Source organism: Amblyomma americanum, chromosome 7 (genome assembly GCF_052857255.1).
Source record: "Amblyomma americanum isolate KBUSLIRL-KWMA chromosome 7, ASM5285725v1, whole genome shotgun sequence".
Classification (NCBI taxonomy): domain Eukaryota; kingdom Metazoa; phylum Arthropoda; class Arachnida; order Ixodida; family Ixodidae; genus Amblyomma; species Amblyomma americanum.
In genome coordinates this window covers 108,451,183-108,474,564 of record NC_135503.1, presented here as the reverse complement: position 1 = coordinate 108,474,564, position 23,382 = coordinate 108,451,183, and the positions used below count along the sequence as shown (strand labels likewise).

Here is a 23,382-nt window from a genome sequence, read left to right as displayed (position 1 = left end):
GAAGATTCGTCGTGAAGGGAGTGGTTCACGGTTTAGCGAGAGAGGGGGGAACAATTTTTATTCAAGTAAAAAATCACTCGCACGTGTGGCTCTGAGTCCAGCGCGTGCCTGAAGACAGCAGGGATAACTAGGCTGGCCTCCTAGATTCGGTCCTCCCTTTTTATCACGAAACAAATTTGTGGCGCGGATATTTGCTTCGTTCGAAAGGCGCCAGCCATCAAGCGACTGTACATATGCTGCAAAAATGCGGAGGTATATTGTGATCGGATACATAGATCCACCCCTGAAATGCTTGGAGGGCCTCAAGTCATGCACTACAGACATAGAAGCTACTCTGCTACACCACATAGAACCCAATAAAAGAATGATGTCAAATACATTTTACGTTTCCATCTTACAAGAAATTCTCTAAGCTTATTTTTATTATGACCAGTATGAAAAAAAAACATTCGACTTCCATTAATTCAGGTTACAAGCTCGAACTGGAGGGCACTCGACGATATATCGCATCAGTGCCAGCAGTATGGTCAACGAGCAATGCTTAATAGAGAGCAAGTTTTAAATATGGCCTGCAAAATAGAAATTGGAGCAGTCGTGGGCTGCTGAGGAAGCATATCTAGCGTTTTTTTTACAATGGCTGCGCCTGTATGTCTGCAAAGCATTGCGATGAAACTGCAGTGTAAAAGCTAGCATTGCTGCTTAATATATGAGTCATTATTAGTGGTGCGCGAATAGTATTTCTCAAAATCGAATGGCATACGAATCGAAGAGTGACAGAATTTAAACGGATGGAACACGAAGCGTATATTTTTACGAGTATTCTCTAATTGTAGGAATATTTCTAAGAAGCGCATAATTGCAGAAAGGAGCTGTGACAGCTCTGAGGAAGCACTCCGGTACGGCACTATAGCTATAGTTGTCAAAGGATGCAACATTAATCGCGACTATAGGAGGTGCGCAACGCAAAGTCAATATTTTATTTCTATGACCCTCATTTTAATGTGGCAGATATTTACCTTTTGCTACTGCTGACGACAGTGAGAAAACGGCGCCACATTTAACAGACTGGAGGGACGCGAGCTACGTATGATTCCTGGATTCTGAAGTCTGGCGTCAAGCCTGCGTCAAGACTGCATGCCACTTTTGAATATCATGTACGAGTGAGGCCACAAGAATGGTCCGTACCGTAGCGCTCAACCCCCCCCCCCCCCCCCCCCCCCCCCCCATCTTACGCACGCCGGTCGCGGAGTAAACTTTGCGGCGTTCCAGTAGGCTTTGTTTAGAAAGAATACCGTATATATCGTGCTCTATTCAAAATTCGTGCCAGTTGCTCAAAGCCTATCAGAAAATTTAGTTAAAAATTTGATCCGCCGGTGTGGCTGACTAGTTCTGGCGCTGAGCTCTTGAACAGAAACCCGCTGGTTCGATCCCGGCCACTGCGGTCGAATTTGGGTGCAGAAGGAAATTCTAGAAGCACATGTACTGCGCGTTGTCAGTGCACGTTAAAGAAATCCGGGGGGGTCGAAATTTTCCGGAGCCCTCCACTACGGCGTCCCTCATAGTCTGAGTCTCTTTGGGACGTCAAACCACATAAAACTGTAAAGCCAAGAACATACTCAATCGTTTGGAATAATTCTGAGCATGCATTTTTTTTTTACTAAAAAGGTGGGCGAACTCTACTATATAAGGTTCGAGCCGCCGCGGTGGCTGAGTGGTTATGGCGCTCGGCTGCTGGCCCGAAAGACGCGGGTTCAATCCCGGCCGCGGCGGTCGAATTTCTATGGAGGCGAAATTCCAGGGGCCCGTGTACTGTGCGATGTCAGTGCACGTTAAAGAACCCCAGGTTGTCGAAATTTCCGGAGCCCTTCAGTACGGCGTCCCTGATAGCCTGAGTCGATTTGGGACGTTAAACCCCTATAAACCAAACCAAACCAGAAGGGACGACAGAACACTACAAGCGTACCCCTACGCGCTTGTCGTCCTGTGTCGCCCCTTCTGTAATATTGTTAGCGCACCCATATTCTATGACCTACGACGAACTACCTCCCTTGAAAGAATTGCTAATGCAATACTTCATTCGTTCGGTGAGTCGAATAGCGGGTATTCGCTTCGTAATTACAAAACTACGAATGTCCGCACACCCCTAGTCATTACGCAAGAACGTGAAATTAAACCACCGGCTTTGCAAAGCTGAAGTGGACGATGCCTTAAAAACATCGAAGTGATTCGGTGCCGAAAGCTGATTTGCTGCGAGAGCAGCCACCAGAAGATAGGACATGGCCGCCACCTTGCATAGTTAGATCTGCCGCTTGTGCTGCCTTAGTTTCCAGTCTCGTTGGAAGCGAGGGCACATCTTACGGCTTTATCTTGTGCACGACGAAGCTCACCAAACGCACGGTGCGTGAACCCGCGTCAGCCATCGCTCGCAACAGATCCCCGACTATGCTGGCGCGTTTCCGTGCGCGCCACTTGAAAGATAGCGAAATCCCGCCCTTTCGACGAGCGCGTAAGCCCGCGGGAGTGATGTCAGGGCACGCTCTTGGCTCGCGTTCCACTCGAGCCCCGCGGGAGTGACGACGGGGAGCGAACGCGGTCTGTTTGACCTGGACTTAGCGCGAGCTCTCGCCGCTCACCGGCGGGCGACGTTCGAGACTCAGCGCTGACTCGACCCTCAACGAGATCACACGGGAACCATGGCAACGCGGCTTGCTGGAGGAGGGGCGAGACGTCTTGCACTTCGGATTGCAAGTCTTCGTTGGAGTCTTGAATCGCAGCGTCTTGTTAGGCCTAGGCTTCCGGCAGTACTGTGCAGGTTACAAAAAATTAAGCAGTGGCTTAGCTCTGGTTAAGCCTGCATATACAAGCGAAAAGCTTCACTTATGCTTGGTTTGACGTCATGGTTATGCTTCGTAGCTTAGCTGGTATTGTATACACAGGAATACGTCGAGAGTGGAACACCTAGTCGCACTCGCACTTTCACTAAGTCGTACCACGTGGTCGTTGTAACGGCGAGTCTTGGGATTTTCCTCTTCTGACTCTCTTGTTTCCTCTTCCTCACTCGCTTGGCTGCTGCTGGCTGAAGATGCGGCCAAGACACGCTTTTCGGCTTCTTTCCGACGTCCTTTAGCAAGGCGTATTTCCCGTTGTTCAGGCGTTTTGGCTGCACGTTTAGCTTCGGCTTTGTCATTTTTTCGCTGTTGTGCAGCCAACTCCCAAGCGAGTACTTCTGGATCGGACGAATTTAGTTTCCCAGCTTTTCTGCGCAGTCTAGCAGCAGCCGCACTCTCCTTCCCTTCCATGTCGGGTGCGCACGCCTATTCTCTGGCAAGCGCATTAGATAGCCTCCTTGCGCATGCACATGACGCACATGTGCAGTAGCGCGCGGCTGCGCCGAAAGGTCAGGCGACGGCTGCGGCAAGCGGCGAGGAGCGACCACCTGCGCGGCGCGTGACGTCACTCGTTTTCACGCGTGCGCATAACTCACCAGTTCGGCTCACGCGAAGCTCGGCTCTGACCCGCGTAGTGAAGCTTTTCGCTTCAGAACAGGCAGCGCAGATAGTAACCTTCATCCCCAACCTCCTTGTACTGTGCAGGTTATAAAGACAGCGACAGGAGATCAAATGTGATTGAGATTGCGGCACAAAGAGAAAACAATAAACAAAATACTCCTCTAGTATCCAACCCTGTCGCAACTGTTAATTCCTTCACTGACATTTCCTTAAGCTGCTGCTCACCTCGGACAGACTAACGAAGACTACAATGCGTGGGCTTTTCCGAACTGCACTTTTCGATACAAAAGGCAGAAGTTCGTTCTTTACCTTTGCAATCTCTCTACTTATCTGCGCCGTGTGTGATGCAGATGTATGCGCAAGGAAAAAGTGTGACCGTTACGAATCACGGTAAATTGGAAGCTTTGAATTCGAAAACAGCGTTTATACCCCTACGCGAAATAAAAAATCAAAATAACTACAAATTGCTACGTTGAATAAACATGAGCGCAGTATGTTAGACAAAAATAAACCGGTTTACTTCATTCCTTTGAAAGCACCAAGTTCGCATACAAAATGAATGGCAGTAGAGGTAGTATTGAGAGGTATGCAGGTCACACAAAAAGTAACGTTTAAGAAGTAATTTTTTACAGGAGTATAAAGGCAGAGTCGCAGTTTTCCGAGATAGGGAGCAATAACTGCTGTAACTTTTTTATTTTCTCTCTTTGTAGACGTCACCACTTTAAAGCGTTTCTCTCACGCATGTGTCACTAAGGTAAGCTCTCTCATTGCATTTCTAGAATCGTGGCTTTTTTTCATATATTTTCTATTGGTTACGACTGAAAAGTACACTTTATTAGATTCATCTCCAAACCCACTCTGCGCTTATCGACCGCTACCATTTTGTTTAATGGTAAAGCCAATAACATACATGCGGGGGGGTTTGTTGAGTAATGCACAGAAAACCGCCTTCAGAGCGCTATTGTTTACTCGCAACTAGTAGACATGCGTCACTCCAAGCAAGAACACAACAAAAATTGGAAATTTTTACAAATATTCTGACCTTAACAGATTGAAGACAGATGTTGTGCCTCGGGCATTTTGGCCTTAATAAAAGGAGATCGATCGTCCTTCTTTATGCCGTTCACGTTTAAACACACACACACACACACACACACACACACACACACACACACACACACACACACACACACACACACACACACACACACACACACACACACACACACACACACACACACACACACACACACACACACACACACACACACACACACACACACACACACACACACACACACACACACACACACACACAGACACACACACACACACACACACACACACACACACACACACACACACACACACACACACACACGACACACACACACACACGCACGCACAGCACACACACCACGCACACACACACACACACACACACACACAACATACCACTACATATATATATATATATATAATATATATACTATATATATATATACTATATATATATATATATATATAATATATATATATATATATATATATATAATATATATATATATATATAGTCGTATACACAGCATTAGAAAACTAAATCACAGCCGTGCAGAAACAGCTACCTGTGCGAAATTCATTAGTATGTTGGCCGATCAGCAGCATTATGTTACGAATGCATCATTCTAGCAAGAGTTCCTGTTATCGCTTGAATCATGCTTTAATAGTTCGAATAGACAAAAATAGGCTGTTTTTTATGCTTAATCCGAGCTTATAGACAGCGATGCCCCGCTTAATCCACCTACACAACCTCAGCGATGCCCCGCTTAATCCACCTACACAACCATCTATTTCGTAATATTTCATTTACAGCCTGCCACCAAACGAGATATGAATTCCGCAAACATCAGACGTTCTTTGCTCAACGAGAACGCAAATGACGCACATTTCTCAGTGTAATGAAGGGAGGCATAGGTATTGGCTTTAATGACATCTGGAAATATAGGCTAGGCTTCATGCTCGGTACAAGTGAATGCGGAGATGACACATGCGCGAATGGACCGACGAAAACAGTCACACATGCCTGAGTCTACTCACGAAACGTGAAAGCGCAGAACAGACCGCAGCCGCGTCAGCGGTACAACATTGCTTCTCTGCTTTTCAATAGCTGCAACTTTCATGACACCTGACACGGGGAGCAAGGCGGCAACTCTCTTGGAAGCATCGCGTCTCAAAATAACTGAGCCTTCCATTCCTGGGGAAAGATGCCGTGCACGGCCCACCGTGTCGACAGAGTGCTGCGGGAAACGGGGAAGGAAGGGACGGCGTGGGGATGCGGGAGAGGAGGATACGTGCTGGGAGCGCAGAGGTTAGATGGGATTGGTAAGGAGCCGGTGTAGTGAAGACAAGGACTCGGAGATCGGGGGCTCTAGCGACGAAGAGGGCAGGGAGAGAGTGGCGAGACCCGACGGAGAGGAGTGGGCAGGCAGGCGAAGACGACGGCGACAGCAGAGTGAAAAAGCGAGCTTTCCGCCGCACGTTGTTTGACTTGGACTCAAGCGAGGCGCTCGCGAGCGCCGGCGGTGTCGAGGCTTCTCGCCTCGGCGAGGCCAGGAAACCATGGCAACGGCACTTAGCGCTCCCGAAGCCGCGCCGCCGTCCGCGACCCGGAGCGCGAAGCCCTTCGTCGTCGACGACGCTTGTGTCAACAGGGACGACGCTACGCGAGTTGGAAGGCTTTGGCGCGCGATCGTGACGCCAAGAAGGGACACGAAAAGGGTAGAGTGGGAGTGGAAGGGTAAGACAGGGGAGGAGAAAAGAAAGCGTCGCACTCGAAAGTGAGGCGCATGATGTGAGCCAGCATTGGCAGACTAAAAGTGTCGTGGAAAAAGCATGTGCTTGTACACGGCAGGCATGCGCTCAAAGCCGGAGAGATCAGGCGAGTACTGTACGGAACAAGAAGAGTTGGAAATAGAATTTTTGGGGAGTTAAAAGGCACCTTGTAAGCTGCGCTATACGAAAACTAAAATATGACAAGTACAAGTTCGGACGTTGCAAAGTTTATTGGCGAGTTCGAAACGTGCCACGCTCAATGGTATTGCGCATAGCGAACTTTAAGCTAGAAGCTTCTGGGGACAGTTTAGCATTGAAGAAAATCGGTACCTTCGTATCCTGGTAGCCCTTACAAGAGGCGTATATTTTTAGTTTTTTGTGCAGCACTATATTTGGAAACATTATACCTCCGACCTTTTACGTGTAACATTGCAGCGTTCTCTTTGACCGTCAGCTGCTGTTAACTCAGAGGTTACGTTGTAACCTTCATTTTTACCATCGCCCGCGAGGCATGTGGAGTGATCTTCAACAAATATTTTTTGAATATTGAATATTGTACGGTACTCTTATAAAATATTTGATGGTAATGGTTCATTCTTTAGATGCGTAGCAAAATCTTTCCATCGCTCGCATCCAGCAGTTGGATGCCACACAAACCCAATAGGAAATGTTTTTGACGGTAACAAAACTCTAATAGCAAAAAATGCGAGCCTGGCGAGGGGAGATCTAAGGATATATTGAGTCTTATAGTGAAATCTTGCAATAAATGAAAGATTGCGTCCATACAACTCTCTCCTGTTGAAAAATGCCTTTGTCTAGAATTGCTGGGTATGAATTTGCAGGTTACGCTGTAACCTTCATCTTTACTGCCAGATGTGAGCAAATTATTTTTTGCGCTGCGCCCTTCACTTTTAACCGTCCGGTAACCAACGTGATAAGGCATGTCTCGAGCGCCGCGGGCGGGACGTAGAAATGCCGATGTTCGTCTCATCACCCGGGCTCGGCGGCTGCAGCGGCTCTTCCTGAGGTCTGTTCCACCTCTCGTCGTGTCTTCTTAACTCGTGGGGCAAAGAAATGAGTCCTATTGCGCTTCTTGACACTTTGTCCGACATCATCAAGCTGCCAGCTAGAGGACCTCTCGTTGCTTTGTATGCACAATAAGTCCTGACGCAACATAGTACATAAGGTTCAGTAATTATGAAATAAGGAAACAGGTCTTATGGCTTGATCACTGAACTGCCAAAACCAGTCAGTTTTTCGTAACTGTTATCATCGTTAACATTATTAAATTCATTACACTTTATCGATTAAAGAGGCGTGAAGGCGCGTAATTAAAGTTACATATTTGGGCGAAAAATCGAGAAATGGTGCGCGCTATCTCCTTTATACTGTAGTCTGAGTGAGCCTTAATTGAGTGTGCAACGAGTTCGCAACACAACGCAGTAAGCATACTGCGGTTCATGCAACAAAAAATTAGGCGGAGACACGCCTGCTTACGAACGTGTGAGGAGGCGTATGTATGCCCGATCACTATGTGACTGCAGTCGCTGCGCCCTGCTGCGTGATGTAGCCCGATGCCACGCCGCTGGAAATTCTTCCTCTTCATGGCACTATACCTAGCCGCTGCCGTCACGCCGCCACACCCCTTCTGATCCGCACGCTAACTTTGTGAGGACAGTCGCCGCCTGCACCGCGGCCCGGGCTCCACCTTAAGGAAACGACGAGATAGCTAATAATGTCCATATATTTAGCATTGGTCATTCTTGACTTTACATTCATACATCCCTGGGAGTTTTCACACCAGTGCTGGCACAGTGATTCACCGGTTAAGGGCTGCGCCACTGCCCTGCGATGACAGGTTCTGCCACCGGTGGAATTTCTGCGATTCAGCTCTTCCCGAACAGCCTCGCGCGACCAATCATTACTTAGCCACCATCCGACAGGTTGCATCAGGATACCATCGTTTATGGATAGCATCGAGTGCTAACACAAACACGGGTTTTCGCTCAAAGGAGCAAGTAAGGCTTGCAACTTAAAAGGAAGAAACTAAAATAAGGTTTCAGGTACGGCAGCTCAATACAATCCGTTAAAATCGTGAGAGAAAAACTCCCACTTTTTTTCCTTCCTTCCTTAATAGCAATCGGCATCTTTTCTCGCGTTCCGGAAAAAAAATTGCGTGTCTCTTGGCCAGTCCTGCGGGCAAACGTTCGATTGGCAGTGTAAGCGCCTGAAATAACAGGTTCCCGTAAAAAACTCATCAGCGTTTCTAGAGACACATCTACAGGTCCCAGATATTTGGCTCGTTGTTACTGCAAGCCATGCCACGTGACCACCTCTGTCCCACCTGTCCTGCGGTGTTGGCTCATGCTGAGGCGGACCAAAGAAGGTGATGTGCATCGGTGGGCGTAGCTGTCGCGCATGAAACTGCCAAATTTGCTCACCCAGATGGCGAAGGTAATCTTGTTTTGGAAATTCTGAAAACTGATATAACGGTTGCTGCGTAATTGTAAGGAAGTTAACTGATAGAATTTAGTTACCTAGTGTAGCAGTTAACATGATTCACATTCTAACGTCCACGAAAACTTATACTACACCAGCGCAAAGCCATCGGTATACTTCAAGAAGCCTTTTTTTTTTAATTTGAGGCGGTCTTCGTTGAGACACCTGGTCACATATATGATGCGGCTGAACACGCAACCTTCGCCTCGTGCTCCGTGCACAATTATGAGGTACACATAGCGTCAAAGGGCGCTACCTTAAGCATGTAACCAAGGATTGCCCTAAAATTTATGTAGACGAGGACAATACTGCTGTTATGATTGTGACCACTTCGAAAGGAACGCCAACGAGAAAAAGGCGCAAAAGGTGAAACACGAGTAAAGCACAACAGTGCTTTCAGTTCGGCATCGTTATCATCATCATCATCACCATCATCATCATCATCTTGACTACACCCACTGCAGGACAAAGGCCTCTCCCATGTTTCTGCAATTAACCCTGTCCTTTGCCAGCTGCGCCCACCCTTTGCCTACAAACATCTTAATCTCATCCGCCCACCTAACCTTCTATCCACCCCTGCTACGCTTGCCTTCTCTTGGAATCCACTCCGCTACCCTTAAGGACCAGCGGTTATCTTGCCTTCGCTTTACATGCCCTGCCCAAGCCCATTTATTTCCTCTTGATTTCGACTAGGATGTCATTAACCCGTGTTTGTTCCCTCACCCACTCTGCCCGCTTCCGGGCTCTTAACGTTACACCTATCATTTTTCTTTCCATGGCTCACTGCGTTGTGCTTAACTTAAGCGGAACCCTTTCACTTAGCCTCGTAGGTGAGTACCGGTAAGATGCAGCTGTTGTACACTTTTCTCCTGAGGGATATTTGTAAACTGCCATTCATAATCTTAGAGAACCTGCCATATGCCCTCCACCCCATTCTTATCCTTCTATAGCTATTTCTCTCTGATGAACCGGATCATCTGTCACTACCTGCCCTAAGTAGACTTATTCGTTCACCACTTCCAGCACCTCGCTGCCAATTGTGAACTGCTGTTGCTGTTAGCAACAACGGGATGAAGTTTAGCAACAGACACCAAGCTTGAGCAGCAAAATGCGTCCAAATTAACGCAAAATAACTATACAACACAATTTGATTGGACATTTGAACATCACTTCACTATCACAATTTGTTTGCTAGTCGTGATAAAATCTGACAACTACCACAGCGCAAAAAAGTAATGCTCTATAACGTCGTGCTGCCTGAAACAAGTGGGAGAGCTATTACAACCAACACAAACGAAACCATTGCAAAAAGCGCCATAGCAAAAATAAGAAGCGTAGAGCCTCGGATAATCGGAAACCGAGAACGTGACGCGTCATTTCACTGACTGCTTTCACCCACGCGCCCGCATTTGCGCATTGCCAAACGAACCGCGCTTAAGCAAATAACGAACGCGCTTGAGCTCTCACGCGGGTGGCGCTTTCACTCCCTTCGCTAGCCTGTCAGACTCTAAACAAGCGCAAGGGTAAACGTGAGCAAACATATAGCTGCCTCCGCGAGGATGCCTATACCAATTTAGGGCGCTGAAAATTAGCCGGACTAATCTGTGCGCACAATTTCTGCCGCATATGCCGGGAACCATTTCCCCTGTTGCTGCTTCCTAGTCGTTTTGAAATTCTTTTTTTTATATCTCCCAAATAATCCATCTTAAATAGACGCAAAATGGCGTGCTCGCTTGTCTCTGAAAATTTAGGAAGGAAGTCCCGTGAAGTCGCATCGCGCTTTAATGTTTGCTGTCTGTATCCATGTATTTGTCTGTTCTCGCTGTACCGATTCGGGTCTCTTTCAAAACTGGTTTAGTGGACCCATACTTCCAAAATGATCGGGGCTGTTGTCATTGTTTAAGATTAACTGTTTTGAAGCGATAGCTTCATTACGGCAGCATTTCGAGCCTTCAGCGTGGCGGCGCCGCCACGTGGTCACGTGGTGCGGAGCAGCTGCCGGCGGCGCGGCGCCGTGGCTGGTCACATGGCTCCTCACGTGATTGGTACCGTGACCAGCCACGTGGTTGGTCACGTGGTGCGGAGCAGCTGCTGCTGCCGCCGGCGCGGCGCGCCGGCGAAACCGAGCTGCAACAGCTGTGCGCATGCGCCGTGTCAAGTGGGACGCAGATGAAGGAGCGCCCAGAGAAACGGAGCGGTGAAAGGGACTGACATTGCAATTCAACTGAGCAACTTCCACTCGACCAGCTGTAGCTATCGCGCCACTCCAGGTTTAACCAGAGCTAAACCACCGCCAATTTTTTTTTTTTGTAAATAGCGACCGGCACTCGAGCATTTGCTGGTCGTTGGGGCAGGGCAAAACAATATAAAAACAAGACCAACAAAGAAGCTCATAAAAGTTTATCCCGCTCTGAGCGAAAGTGAAAAAGGCAGTGATGGCATATTTCCTGACCTCTGTACTTAATGCCACCGCCGGGCTTCAGTTTCATTTCCTTTGTTTTTTTCCTTACACCCCTTCGTGTCATCAGCAATAACATCATTTTGGGCTGACCTCTAACCCTTATTCCAAAATAGTACGTTTTCTCTCTCATAATCAATGCAAAAAAAATGGCAACTCGCGTCCAAGAAATAACTCAGCTAATTGTAAAGTAAGGTTTTAATGACTAACCGAGGTTCACTTTATTTTACTTGGTGCTCATCATAACGTGGTTTCAATCTACACGCAACGGCTTAGACTGACAACCGCTCATAGATGTCTCCTTCAGGTTGTCAGTCGGTAGCTTTGCTCTCTTAAGAGCAATTCAGGTATGTGCTGTGTGTGTTTACAATTATTCTAATCTATGCAGTAGTGACGTGGGCTCCAAAAGCTTCCATTGGAATGTTCGTCAAGAATAGTGAACAGAATAAAGAATATGTGTAAGCAAAGTGATTCCAGTTGCTAGTAATTTAAGGAACTTTGAATATCCCCTTTTGAAACTTTACGAGAGCTTAACATCACAGCGGGAAAAGCACTCCGTAAAAGAACCGTCCTTTTTATGTCTTCTGATTCTAACAAGTTCGTTCGATGAATGGCTGCAAAAAGATAAAATAGCACATGTCTGATGTACTACTTCAATCTGCACAAAAATAATTGATATCCGGAGGGGTAACTGGAAGCAAACCGATAATAAACTAATACAAAAACTGTTCACGCGTGTGAAAACAAGCGTATTCACAGCGCATGAAGAATGACGGACAACTAAAGTTGCAAACGGCGCAAGATCTAGTGGAACATGGACCTAGAGCAATGACCAACCAAATGACCCATTAAAACACATTACACGCTTGCCGGAAATCAACCAGGACAAGGAAGAAGATATTTTTATATGAAAAACATACACTTTCACGACGTCGCTTATACATACACCCCGGTCCAGGTTGTAACTAGGAGTAGGACATTTCGGTTTTCTTTTTGTGAAATTTCCACAGACGTTTTCTTAGGTGTTTCTTTAAGAACTAAATTTTTGTTTTTCTGGAGAATATGGTTTGCGAGGAAAAAATTACCATTTTATTTTCAGTGACATATACCCAGCGCCCTTCTGCCCTCAAAAGTTCCGTATAGGTCATCTGGGGTGGTAGGTTAGCAACACTAGTTTATGTAAAAATGAATAACAAAAAAATAATCGTGTTTGACTAGTGGTTGGTATACGAAATACCATCGCTGAAAAAAAAAATGTAATAGCGCGAAATCAGGGAACCGGCCGCAAGACAAAAACGTACATTCACGTTTATTTCTATGGTGTGGGTGACGCAAAAACTCAAATAAACAAATAAAAACGAGAGCGACAAGTAAGCAACACATACACACACTCTTCGCTTAAGCAAGTGAAACCAAGCCTTGTCTAGTCGCCTTCATGTGGGGACAGCCATTTCTAACTATGATAAATGAAAAGGTAGACGTTTCTCACGCCGCAATGTCAACTCCTTCAGTCACGGAATGGACTGTGAAAGCAGCAAATGCTTCATCAGAACAAAATTCCAGAAGAAAGCAGAGGGCCTACGGTCACGTGGTCTGCGTTTGACTGCAGCGATGAAGGCCGTTGAACAGTCTCGGAAGCTGGAACATGGCACTGTTCCCCTACGTTGCGCACGGTTTCGACTTTATTGTGGCAAGTTACGATTACAAACATTGTCACTGTGCTTGCATGCCATGCGGAAACTCTTTAATCGATTAAAGGCACTCACAAGGCGCTGAGTCTGTGAGCAGAAGGCGCTATAGATGAAGCTTGATGAAGTAATGGAACGCCTCGGTCCGCATCCGGCATTTGATTAAAGCAGCGGGGCGAAGCTCCAAAACTTACCCCTGCACGATCCCGCGGTCTCACCCTGCTCCTGGCTTCTGAATATTGTTAATTGTCTCTTTTCATCGATTGTAACTCGTAATCAAGAGCTAGCAAGTTAAGGGGTACCTGTGAAAGATGCTGACCTTTTCCGGTTAAAATCGAATTTGAAAGAGATATTTCGGCGTATGTCTATTGTACTGTTTTTTCCTTTCTTTAACCCGAAACCTCCAACCACTAGACATAACTGATTTACAGAGCACTTGATGAACGCATTAGATAGCACCTTCGTTCGTATGACTTAAAATATAAAATATTAAGCTTGTTTTAAACGCCCACTCACGCGGAAGGTGCATGTGTGAAGCAGAAAACAAAACATTAAACTGAATTTTTTTTGATGACTTTGGTGGCTCAATACGTACTGATCTCTTCTTTAAAGTCGATGCATTTCACCACTCCGCTTTAGGACGATAATACTACAAGGCATGAGATCTTATAATGCGATCAAAGACGTCTTGTAGTTGTTGAAGGTTTTAAATTAGTACCTCCTCCCCTGAACCTCTCATGGTGTCACAGACAGATAAAGAGACAGGAATGATTATAGATCTAGTAGAGGGTTCTGAAAAACAATAAAATCGCACTTAGTGAAGAATGTGACTAATTGCAATGCTGTCCGATGCTTGGAATTTTCAAATTCAGTGCCAGCAGCTTTTAGATGCCTCTATATATCTTACAGTATATTGATGGTAAGTATACGCTGTCACGCAAGTTGTAAAAAGCTGTGAGTTTTGCAACATAAATATTGAGATGATCCTAGGTTCTAATAAGCCTGTTCTAAAAGTACAGCATCTGCGACGTGGTCACAGGTCCCAACATTAAAATGCGCCCACCGCTGTTGGGATCCGATCCTGCGAATATATAGTGCACTGAAGCCAAACGCTATGGAAACCGAAAGGCCGCCCACTCCTATATAGTCGGAAAGGCCTTGTAGGACGCTGAGAGCACGTTGGCCTTCCAAGGTCCGTCAATAGGTGGACAGCAATTGTTGCAGGAAATGAAACCTGCAGCTACCTGCAGTGGGTTTTCACATCGTGGCCCGTAAATGGCGTTGAATCAGAGGAGAATCTTTTCCTGGCGAGTCCTGTTATCTCGCTTTCTGAATGGAGGTCTCGTCCAAGTATACGTGTCACCATACGCTGGCATTCTTCTCTCCGAAATTATCTTCACGTACAGCTATCAGTTAAAAAACTTTCCAGGGAGGATTCACATTTGACTGCAATGACATATTCCAAGTCTCGTACGAAAGTGCTACCACTGCTTGGTATCTAAAGCGCGTGATGGTGATAGTATCGCTAGAAGAATTACAATGATTTGACATGGCCAGGTGCGGGTCTTTGTACTTAAAAGAGATATGAAGGAATAGAAAAGAAGAAGGGACAACTGGGCACTTGGCAAAACAAGGGTTTTCGTCACACGAGAAGCAAGTATGTTGCGAAGACATAAACAAGCTTCACACTCGACGAAAGAGATGAGGAATAAGATACAGGAACCAATAAGAGGGGATGAGGAGGTGTATATATAGAGCGAACGGGTGGAGACGTATTTAGATGCTGGCAGTCATCTCAGAAACAACCGAGCTCATCGCAAGGAGGGAAGGGCAACCCCTCACCGTCCTTGTTCATGCTGGCCTCGAAGCAGCGTCGCAGGCGGCAGGCGCGGCACTGGTTGCGGTGCGTCTTGTCGATGGGGCACTTGCCCTTGAGCTCGCCCTGGGCCTTGCACGTGTACACCCGGTTGCGGTGGATGCTGCGCTTGAAGAACCCCGAACAGCCTGCGCCCACAGGTATACACCGCAAAGATGCAAAACCCTCATTTAGTATTTATACTATCCACGACAGAGCATAAACGCTCCATTTGTTCCGTCAAACCACAATGCTTTGAACGCAGATATAACATATCATTACCTACATCGAACTGTTGCATAATTTTCTTATAAATGCGCAGAAATTTTACTTTGTGTTCAATGAAATCGTCATATCGAACTCCGCTGCACTGAACTGTGTCCACCCCGATGGCATTAACAGGCTTTGCCGCACTTCATTAAAGCCTGGTGGTGATGCAGGAAGCGTGAGTGGCACGGTTTGCAACTTCATTTTGCACGCCCCGACGGCGCCACGGAAAACAGAGCGGTGTATACGCTTGTTAGCGAGGCAGTCGACTCGCATTCGCACCCTTCGCGTCTCTCCCTTTATTACCACTGCGCCGACAGCGCCACGAAAGTTGCCGCGTATACGGTTGTACGCTAGCAATGTTCTACGGCGCGATCTGAGGTGCGCATTCTCCGAGTGGTACTCCTGTCCAGCGGAGAAGCCACTCTGCCGACGTTCCATCTGCCGTCGTTGTGTTCTTGTGGCGTTATGCGGCGGTCTAGAATTTTTGGTTATAATGCTGCTAATTCGCGATTCTCGACCAGTCCGCGCTAACGAACTCTGACCACGTATGTCAATGGTGCACAGTTTACTGGTGATTTGCTACAGCTATGGAGCGTAAGGAATGGTTAATGGTATACGAACGAATTTTTAAACGCTGCACTTGGCCTGCGGGCTGTAAGACATGCTGTAGCGCGCAGCTCTAGGCCTATCTCTAACAGGTGGGGTCCTATTCCCACACCTACTTCCAGCAGTCTTCGTGTCACCACAAATCGTGTCACCACAAGACAAAAGAAAGCTCTGGCACCCAACTCGAGCGTCTGGGAAGTTCTGGCTACCCTGTCGAAATAATCGTCGCGGTGGCGGAAACGCTGATGCACAAGTTAATAAAACCCTTGAAAAGGCACACGGAACAGCAAAAGAAAAAGAAGCTTCACTGTCATGCCGTACGTGCATCGTGTGCCCCATAATCTCAAGACAATTGGGGCTAAATTTGAAGATGATGTCGTTCTCAAGGCGCCGTGAAGACTTCGGAAGCTTTGTCGCATGGCGACAGGCGAGGCTGAAAAGAAGTCTGGCTGCAGTAAGAACGAAGGCGTTGTTTATGGCAGCTCTCTAAGCTGTGGTCTAGTCTACATCGGTAAGACACGTCGCTGTCTAAACGACCGATTAAGGGACAACGGCAGTTCTCTAGGTAACGCCTGCGCATCTCTAATCTCCCCCCCCCCCCCCCTTAGTAAGGTCCCCAAATGCCGCCCTCTGCTCACAAACACTTCGGTAATATGTCGGCATCAAGGAAGGCTCGAACGTGAGCTGTCTGAAACGGCAAAGATCGCTCGGAGCGAGCGGTGTTTTAGCACGCTTCAATATATGTGACCCAGTAAGAGCAGCGTTTTCTGATATCTGAATTTTTTTTCACTTTACCTATTTATTGTCTCCGCCCTCGCCTCCGGTCTTGCCCTTTAAGTTTCATTTTCAGTGCGGCTACAAATGAGAAGGCTTTGCACATGCGCGAGTGCTCCCGCTAGAAACTGTGTGCTTCAACCAATCTTTTGAAAGTTAGCGCTCGTTCCGTCCACTTCTCCGCTGTGTCCTTGCGCCTTTACGCTTCCACACCTCATCGTGTCCTATTGCCAGGCCCACAATTTATGTATACATACAACCAACCGTTTTGCTATCTTTCCTTCAACGAGATGGGGAAGCCGCGGCCAAAATTCAGCCCATGCTACATGATCTGAACCCCAGAGCCCCAGAGGCACCGCTAGTGAAAAATTAAATATTGTTCGATTGCATAGTGTCCGCTCTGACTATAAATTATAACAAAGTGTCGTTATTAACAGACTTTCTTTCTCCCGCGTGTTTATGATATCACTCTTCACAATAAACTGCATTCTCAATATGCGGTGGAGCATATATATATAGTTAATGCCGGGTGCACTCTTTGACTGCGCGGTACAGCCGCGAGCCTTGCGCATTTAAGACCACATACTATACATACTACACCAACAGTAACAGGCAACATTGCCCGCCGTATCACATTGCGGGCAGAAAAATATACCTACCGTCGCAGCTGTATATTCCGTAATGCTTTCCTGAACTCCTGTCGCCACAGACTCTACAAGGAATGTCCAGGAGGCGATCCCCTGCGACGCAAAAGGGGAACAATATTGTGAAAAAGACCAAGTAACCGCATAACACTGAATACAGAAAACCGTCTCTTTTAAGCTTGGCAGAACATTTAGGCCAACTCTCAGAACTTTATTGATTTATGCTCAGAGTTGTGAAGTTTCAGAGTTTATTTATTGTAATATACCATCCCAGAAAACATGGAACAGCAAGCAGCCAACCAAGCTGGCAAAGTGTCGCAGCTCGTGTAAACTAAATACTTTAACAATAGCGGCCACAAATATAAAAACGCTAATATTACAACCCAGGCACATCATAACGTCATACTATGGACATAGTGTATAAACGTAAATTAGGTACAGTGAGAGAGAAGTCTCCGGAGTGGGCTCTCGTAAGCGAAGCCGGGCGCTCTATTATTAGCCTCTGGCTGGAGACCACACTTGTGGTGGTCAAAGTCGAAATCCTCTTCTTCGCTTGCACAAATGTGGTGTCCGGCCGGTAGCTATAATAAAGCTGTCGGCTTCTTATACGAATCACGTGGTCCAAAAAGTTTTGTCCCCGACTGTATATCTACGAGAATTTAGGCCAGTATATGTAGGCGGCCCGACGTCAGCGTTTAACAGAAGCGGCATTGCAGCGGGGAACCGATTCCAGAACTTCCCGTGGAGCTCCTAACGGCCAACGTTTTAGAAAACACAAAGGACAAAACAGAACACATGTAGACGGAGCCGGCGCTTGTCCCGTCAACATGACTTCTATTCTGTCGATGTGTTTGTCTAAAGCGCTGGACGTTGTGGGTTTCTCAGTAGGCACAGGCCACTACCCACCGCGGGTTCGAGCTTCGCGCGAGCCAAGGGCCCCGATCAGCCGTCACCACACGCACCCTGGGGCACCGCTGCGGCGGCGTTCAACCTCTGCAGAGAGGAGAGCGGCTCGCCGCAAGAAACAGGCCTCCAAGTTCACAAAGGAGACGTTTATTGACGCCGTCCTCCAGCGGTACACACACACACTCAACAGTCACCCCGTCCCGGGGCGCACTCAGAGCAAGGCTCCGGTGCGCGCTCGGGGCAACAAGAGAAATTCGCGCCGCTAGCACGCCGCTGCAGGAGATTGTCCCCGCGGCAGTGCTGTGATCTCTCTCGTGTCGGCCGTTGGGCCGTTTGCGAGAGAGAGTGGGCAGTCAACGCAAGGTGCGCCTGTCAGAGGTCGTTGGACCCCTGGACAGGCTCGAGCCGCGGCGGGTCGAGGACCCACGCTGGCGAGCTCGAGTATGAACTGGTCCGAACGGCAGAGGCCGGCCCGGACGAACAGTAACGTACGCACCTTACGCTGTCTCGGAGGGGTCTCTCTCTCTCTGGGCCCCGCTCGGAAGGTCGCGCGACCACCCCAAACGGGTCCCGAATTCCCGCCAAAAGTCACCAATGGCAAAGGCCCTTGGGAAGCCGGGGGCGGAGCTGCGGCCGAATGACAGCGATTAACCACCAGCCGTCTCTCCGCCGCCCGAGGCGGGAGAAAGGGAAAGAGAGCGACGCGGGATGCCGCGCAGACGCCACGGCGGGAATCTAGCAGGCTTCCCACAACGTTATGAGTTCAAGGCACCATTTCCAACTAGCACAAGTTTCCGCCTTTGTGAGTTTCCTGAGGAAAGTTGGACACGCTATGTTTCGACTACCGTTTTATTCTTTCAAATGTTGACGTCCCCTCGGAACCGTACGGATCGCCTCCCCCTTCTTTATTTATGTGTGCGCCTTCCAGGGTTATGAGAGCGTTATTGAGAAGAGGTTAAGATGGGACCTCAATAGTGCGATCTTGTTGTGAAGCCGTCAGGCTATATATGCAGTGTTTGGACACACAATCCTTGATATTGCATTGCAAAAAGACAACATATAAGTAAATGTAGAAGAAACAGTATAGATTTCCGCCAGAATTGCAACTGAAACATCCCTTTTCCTAAGCATCCTCACTTGGGTCACCATCGTCATAGTACACGTGAAGGTAAAAGGCCACACTCTGCGCAGCGCAATAACAGGAACGTGCACGCCCCAATGTGCGCCGAGCTGACCAGACGCCCAGCACGAGACCAAGCAAAACACAATGGGATCAAATGCCCTCGAGTAGTCTTCATTGCTTCATTCTACATCGCACTTTTAATGAATAATACATTTAGAGGCTGCACTCCAGAAATTTTCTTTCTGTAGTTTTTTACCGAATAGCGCGGAAAACGCAAAAAAAAATGCCCTGCCGTAGTGAATGGCTGCAGAATTTTCGACCACATGGGGTTCATTAACATGCACTGACATTGCACAATACACGAGCATCTTGCTTTACACCTCCATTAAAAAGCCGCCGTCGTGGCCAGGCTTTCAGAAAATATTCTTGCGTTATATAGCTAATGTTAATTATTGGTTCTTGTTAAACTACAAAACGAAGTGGTTCGCACCAACTACTAGTACTTTTTATGACAAACCTTCACCTGCATGCAACCATCTCTAATGAACTAATAATGAAGGTTTCATTACTTCCTGTGAACAAATCTCTTTCTTCAAACAGTTTTGCTCACAGACGATAGTGAAATGCCAGCATGAGCTTCCAATTTTTATACGATTCATTCTTGTTGAGCACTGCTATTTATGTTGCTGTTTCAGTGCCATTGTGCTACCTTTTTCATTGTTGTGTTTGTGTCACATGGTCCATGTATTGGCTGCTATTCTATCACTTGCTGTTTGCTTATAATTTTCGTGTATAACTGGCCATCGTCTTGCCACATTGCCAATCAGCAACTTGTTGGTACCTTGTCAAGCAGTAGAAGCTTTTAGTCTTGCACTCCTACTTCTGAAAGCAGAAGTACTTGCTGAGGCATTAGTTGGTTTATCATAAAGTTTAATGATGCGAAGGAACAAACACAGGAAGACACAGCAGTGGCGCTTTTTCTGTGTCTGTGTTTCTTGCTTTGCGCCATTCAACTGTATTCTGAAAGCAGTATAGTGAATGAAATGCATTCACTATATTGTAACGAAGCGTACGTCGGGACGGAACGGTCGCTCCGCCACCTCGAAGAAGTTGACCAGCAGGTGCCGATGGGTAGCATGAATTAACTTGGTTTATTTAAAACGGGTGCAAAACATCATTTAAACTAAAAAACTGATGCAAAGCTCTAAGAGTAAATAATAACGCCCTCAGTCATACCAAGGGGCGCGCAACGTCTTCCGAGCAGAGGTCCCGAGCAGCAGGACCGCAGCCGTTCCTCCTCACCGTTCCTCGCGCCAAAACCCCCTCTTAAATACGTTTGCCCAGGATCCTGGGGACACTTTTAGTAACCAATCGGAAATGCTGTTCTCGAGGCCAATGAGAACGATTTCTTTAAAACGAAAGCAGCCAATAGCACGCCGGTGCCCACGAGGTTGTTTACTCGAGAGCACCGCGTAAATTCCACGAAGACGCGCGCATTTCCGCTTGGCACACCGATACAAACACACAAAACGACATCCGAAACACAGGGAACGCAAACCTCCCAGTCGGTGCACCACGCGACCCGCCGTCCGCGCTCTCAGCCCTCGCGGCTCGTCTCCGACGCATCTGGTCCGCCGGGCAGTCTGCTGCCCGAAGCAATCACTTCGCGCGACTCTCCTGGAAACCACGGGGGGTCCGCGCGCCAGCTCTGGTGTCCCGGACACGGCCTTGGGAGACATTGTCCCCTTGCAGGCAGCTAACCGTGCGTCTCAGTGCGTTTTACTCTAACTAAGCATTCGAACAAAGCCGGGGAGGGGGCCGCACAACGCCTGCTCACAAAGAGCCAGAGAGAAAACGGCTCTGCCAAATGTCGGGGTGTGAGCCCCTCTAATGGTTGTCCGCACAGCAGCGAGCACAAAGACGGCAACAGTAGCACCGCGGGGAGAAGAACACATTCAGCTTGTTGGAAAAACTGGCGCACGAAACCTGCGGAGCTCGCTACGCGACAATATAGACATTTCCAATAAGGGCCCCCTGGGTATCACCATATTTTTTCGCTAGGCTGTTGCATGCACCTGATGCTAGCCCAATGGAAGCGGATACGTCTGACCAAAAAGCTGTTGGTACTTACAGTGAACATTTTATATCTAGTCGAAGGTTAAGCAATAGTTGCAATAAATTTTTTCCTTTTGATCATGAAGGTAACGAAGTCATGTCGGTCACAGGTGGAAGCTTCGAATTTTTGCACACATCATCCACACACAAAGCAAACACAAAAATGTGGCGTAAATGTGACCCAATGGTGAGAGCTTTTTAAGACTTACAGTGTGATAAATTTCATTACATTCCCACCCCAACTCGTTAAACCAAAGTACGCTTTCTGTGAACAATTTCATGTCATCACTATTTTGCTGTTGTCAAAATTCCCCACAGTTCTATAACTTGCCCCCCCCCCCCCCCCCTCGAAAAAAAAACAGTTATGTTGCAAGCAAAATATCGGCCTTGTAGCAGACAGTTCCTGGTGAACATGCAACAGCCATTGGTTCTGAGTGGAGAGACAGGTGGAGTGTTACTGCGAGAGCAGCAACAATGTACTTGCAACAGACTTGCTTGATTACTACACTTGTGTACCCCTGCAGTGTATGCATGTGCTCTGTTAATAAATTAATACTGCAAGCTACTACAGTAGCCAGCCCGCACAATACAGTTCACTGTTTAAAACACAATACAAAGCTTTCAGCAGTAAAAGATCTTTCATCTCATCACATGCTGTAATATAAAATAACTTCCAGCTGTTCTGATCACTCTTTATTGAGCGAGTCATTAACTTCTTTGTTGTCTAGAAATTTTGCAAGCAGTTGCACCATGCTTGCATTTATGGCATTCGCTTCCTTCTGGAGGCGCACCATTATCTTGCGCATTTTGTGTGCCTTGCGGTCGGCCTTTGCTGCTGCCTCGCTTTCTCCTTTATGGACGGCAACTAGCTGCTCTATAGCAGATCCTTGTCGCTTTTGGCGGCTCTTTTGGGGTTCCCTACTTTTGGCGCTTGTTCCAGCACCGGCACTGCTGCTTGCCCCTGCTGTGGCACTGCTGCTTACGCCAGCACTGGCTCTGCTTGTGTCGCCGCTGCTGTTGCCTGTGCTTTGCAGTACAGGTACTGCAGCACTGGCACTGCAAATGGGGGAGCTGGCCGCAAGTTGTGAGAGGTCGTCTCTTCTGCTTCCTTCAGGCAGGCTGTCCTCCCATGACAGGAGCACTTCCGAGCCGTCCGGTGCCTCATTGACAACTGGCAGCTGCACATGATGAAACATACAAGACAACATGTTAGCATCTCAGAAAAGAGGTTAAATGTGTTCTAATGTAATGCAATCATCCGCTTCCACAATATGTATTACAAAAATACAAACTTGTGATGGCCAAACTGGAAAGAAGGCAGCAGTTCAAATATTTGTTTTCCTGAGCATAACTAAACAGATATATGAAGATCCAGACATGTACACCAGCATTCCCTAGCCCCAACTTTCACATGAAACAATGGGTTCAGTTCAGTTTTTTCCTGAATACTGTTGCGGAATGCAATCGCCTTCCTTTAGGTTTATGTGACTCGAAATATTTTGTGAAGGAAATTGGAGGATTTTTGTACGGCTCCTAGTGTTGGTGTTGTGATGAATGTTGGATTTTATGTCCTTTAAATGACTTTTGGCTGTTGGGGCTAATGGTTTTATGGCTTTTATAATTGTGTGCCCTTCTGCTTGGGCCAAAGTTATGGCTCGCAGTATGTACAAATAAATAAATGAATGAACAGCCGAACAAGACAGTATACCAAGCTGATCAAAGTCAATAACAAGCAATATGTTAAACATTTGCAAGCATGTGGGGCATGGTTGACCAAGAGTAAATCGAGCTGATGAGGTTGAGTTGAGCAGAAGTACATGGAAGGTGAGGTGCGAACTCTAGCACGACAAGGCGCAGCAATTTGAAGTCGCAAGTGCCAATTCCGCTCCCCATTGCCATTAATGCCCACGGTTGTGGAAGTAGCTTACTCTACATCCCCCCACCATAGTCTGTCCAATGGTTCCAAAGGAAGGATTGCTGGGTCAGTTGGCTCATCATTCAAGGCTTAAAAACAGCACGAAAATGGAATGATACAGAAATAAGGAATAGACAGCACTGAACCTGCAATTGAGTGTATTTTATGTGAAATGGCAATAAATGCAG

At 47.3% G+C, this 23,382-nt stretch overlaps 1 protein-coding gene across 1 annotated transcript in view; it reads right to left on the bottom strand.

The window, feature by feature from the left end:
* The window catches only part of dsf (nuclear receptor dissatisfaction), a 57,475-nt gene that overhangs the window by 11,984 nt on the left and 22,109 nt on the right, over positions 1-23,382 (bottom strand). Inside the window, exons 3-4 of the mRNA XM_077630111.1 lie at positions 17,151-17,231; positions 14,829-14,990 (exon numbers count right to left, since the gene is read on the bottom strand). Coding sequence (XP_077486237.1) covers positions 14,829-14,990; positions 17,151-17,231 — 243 coding nt within the window. The remainder of the gene's footprint in view (positions 1-14,828; positions 14,991-17,150; positions 17,232-23,382) is intronic.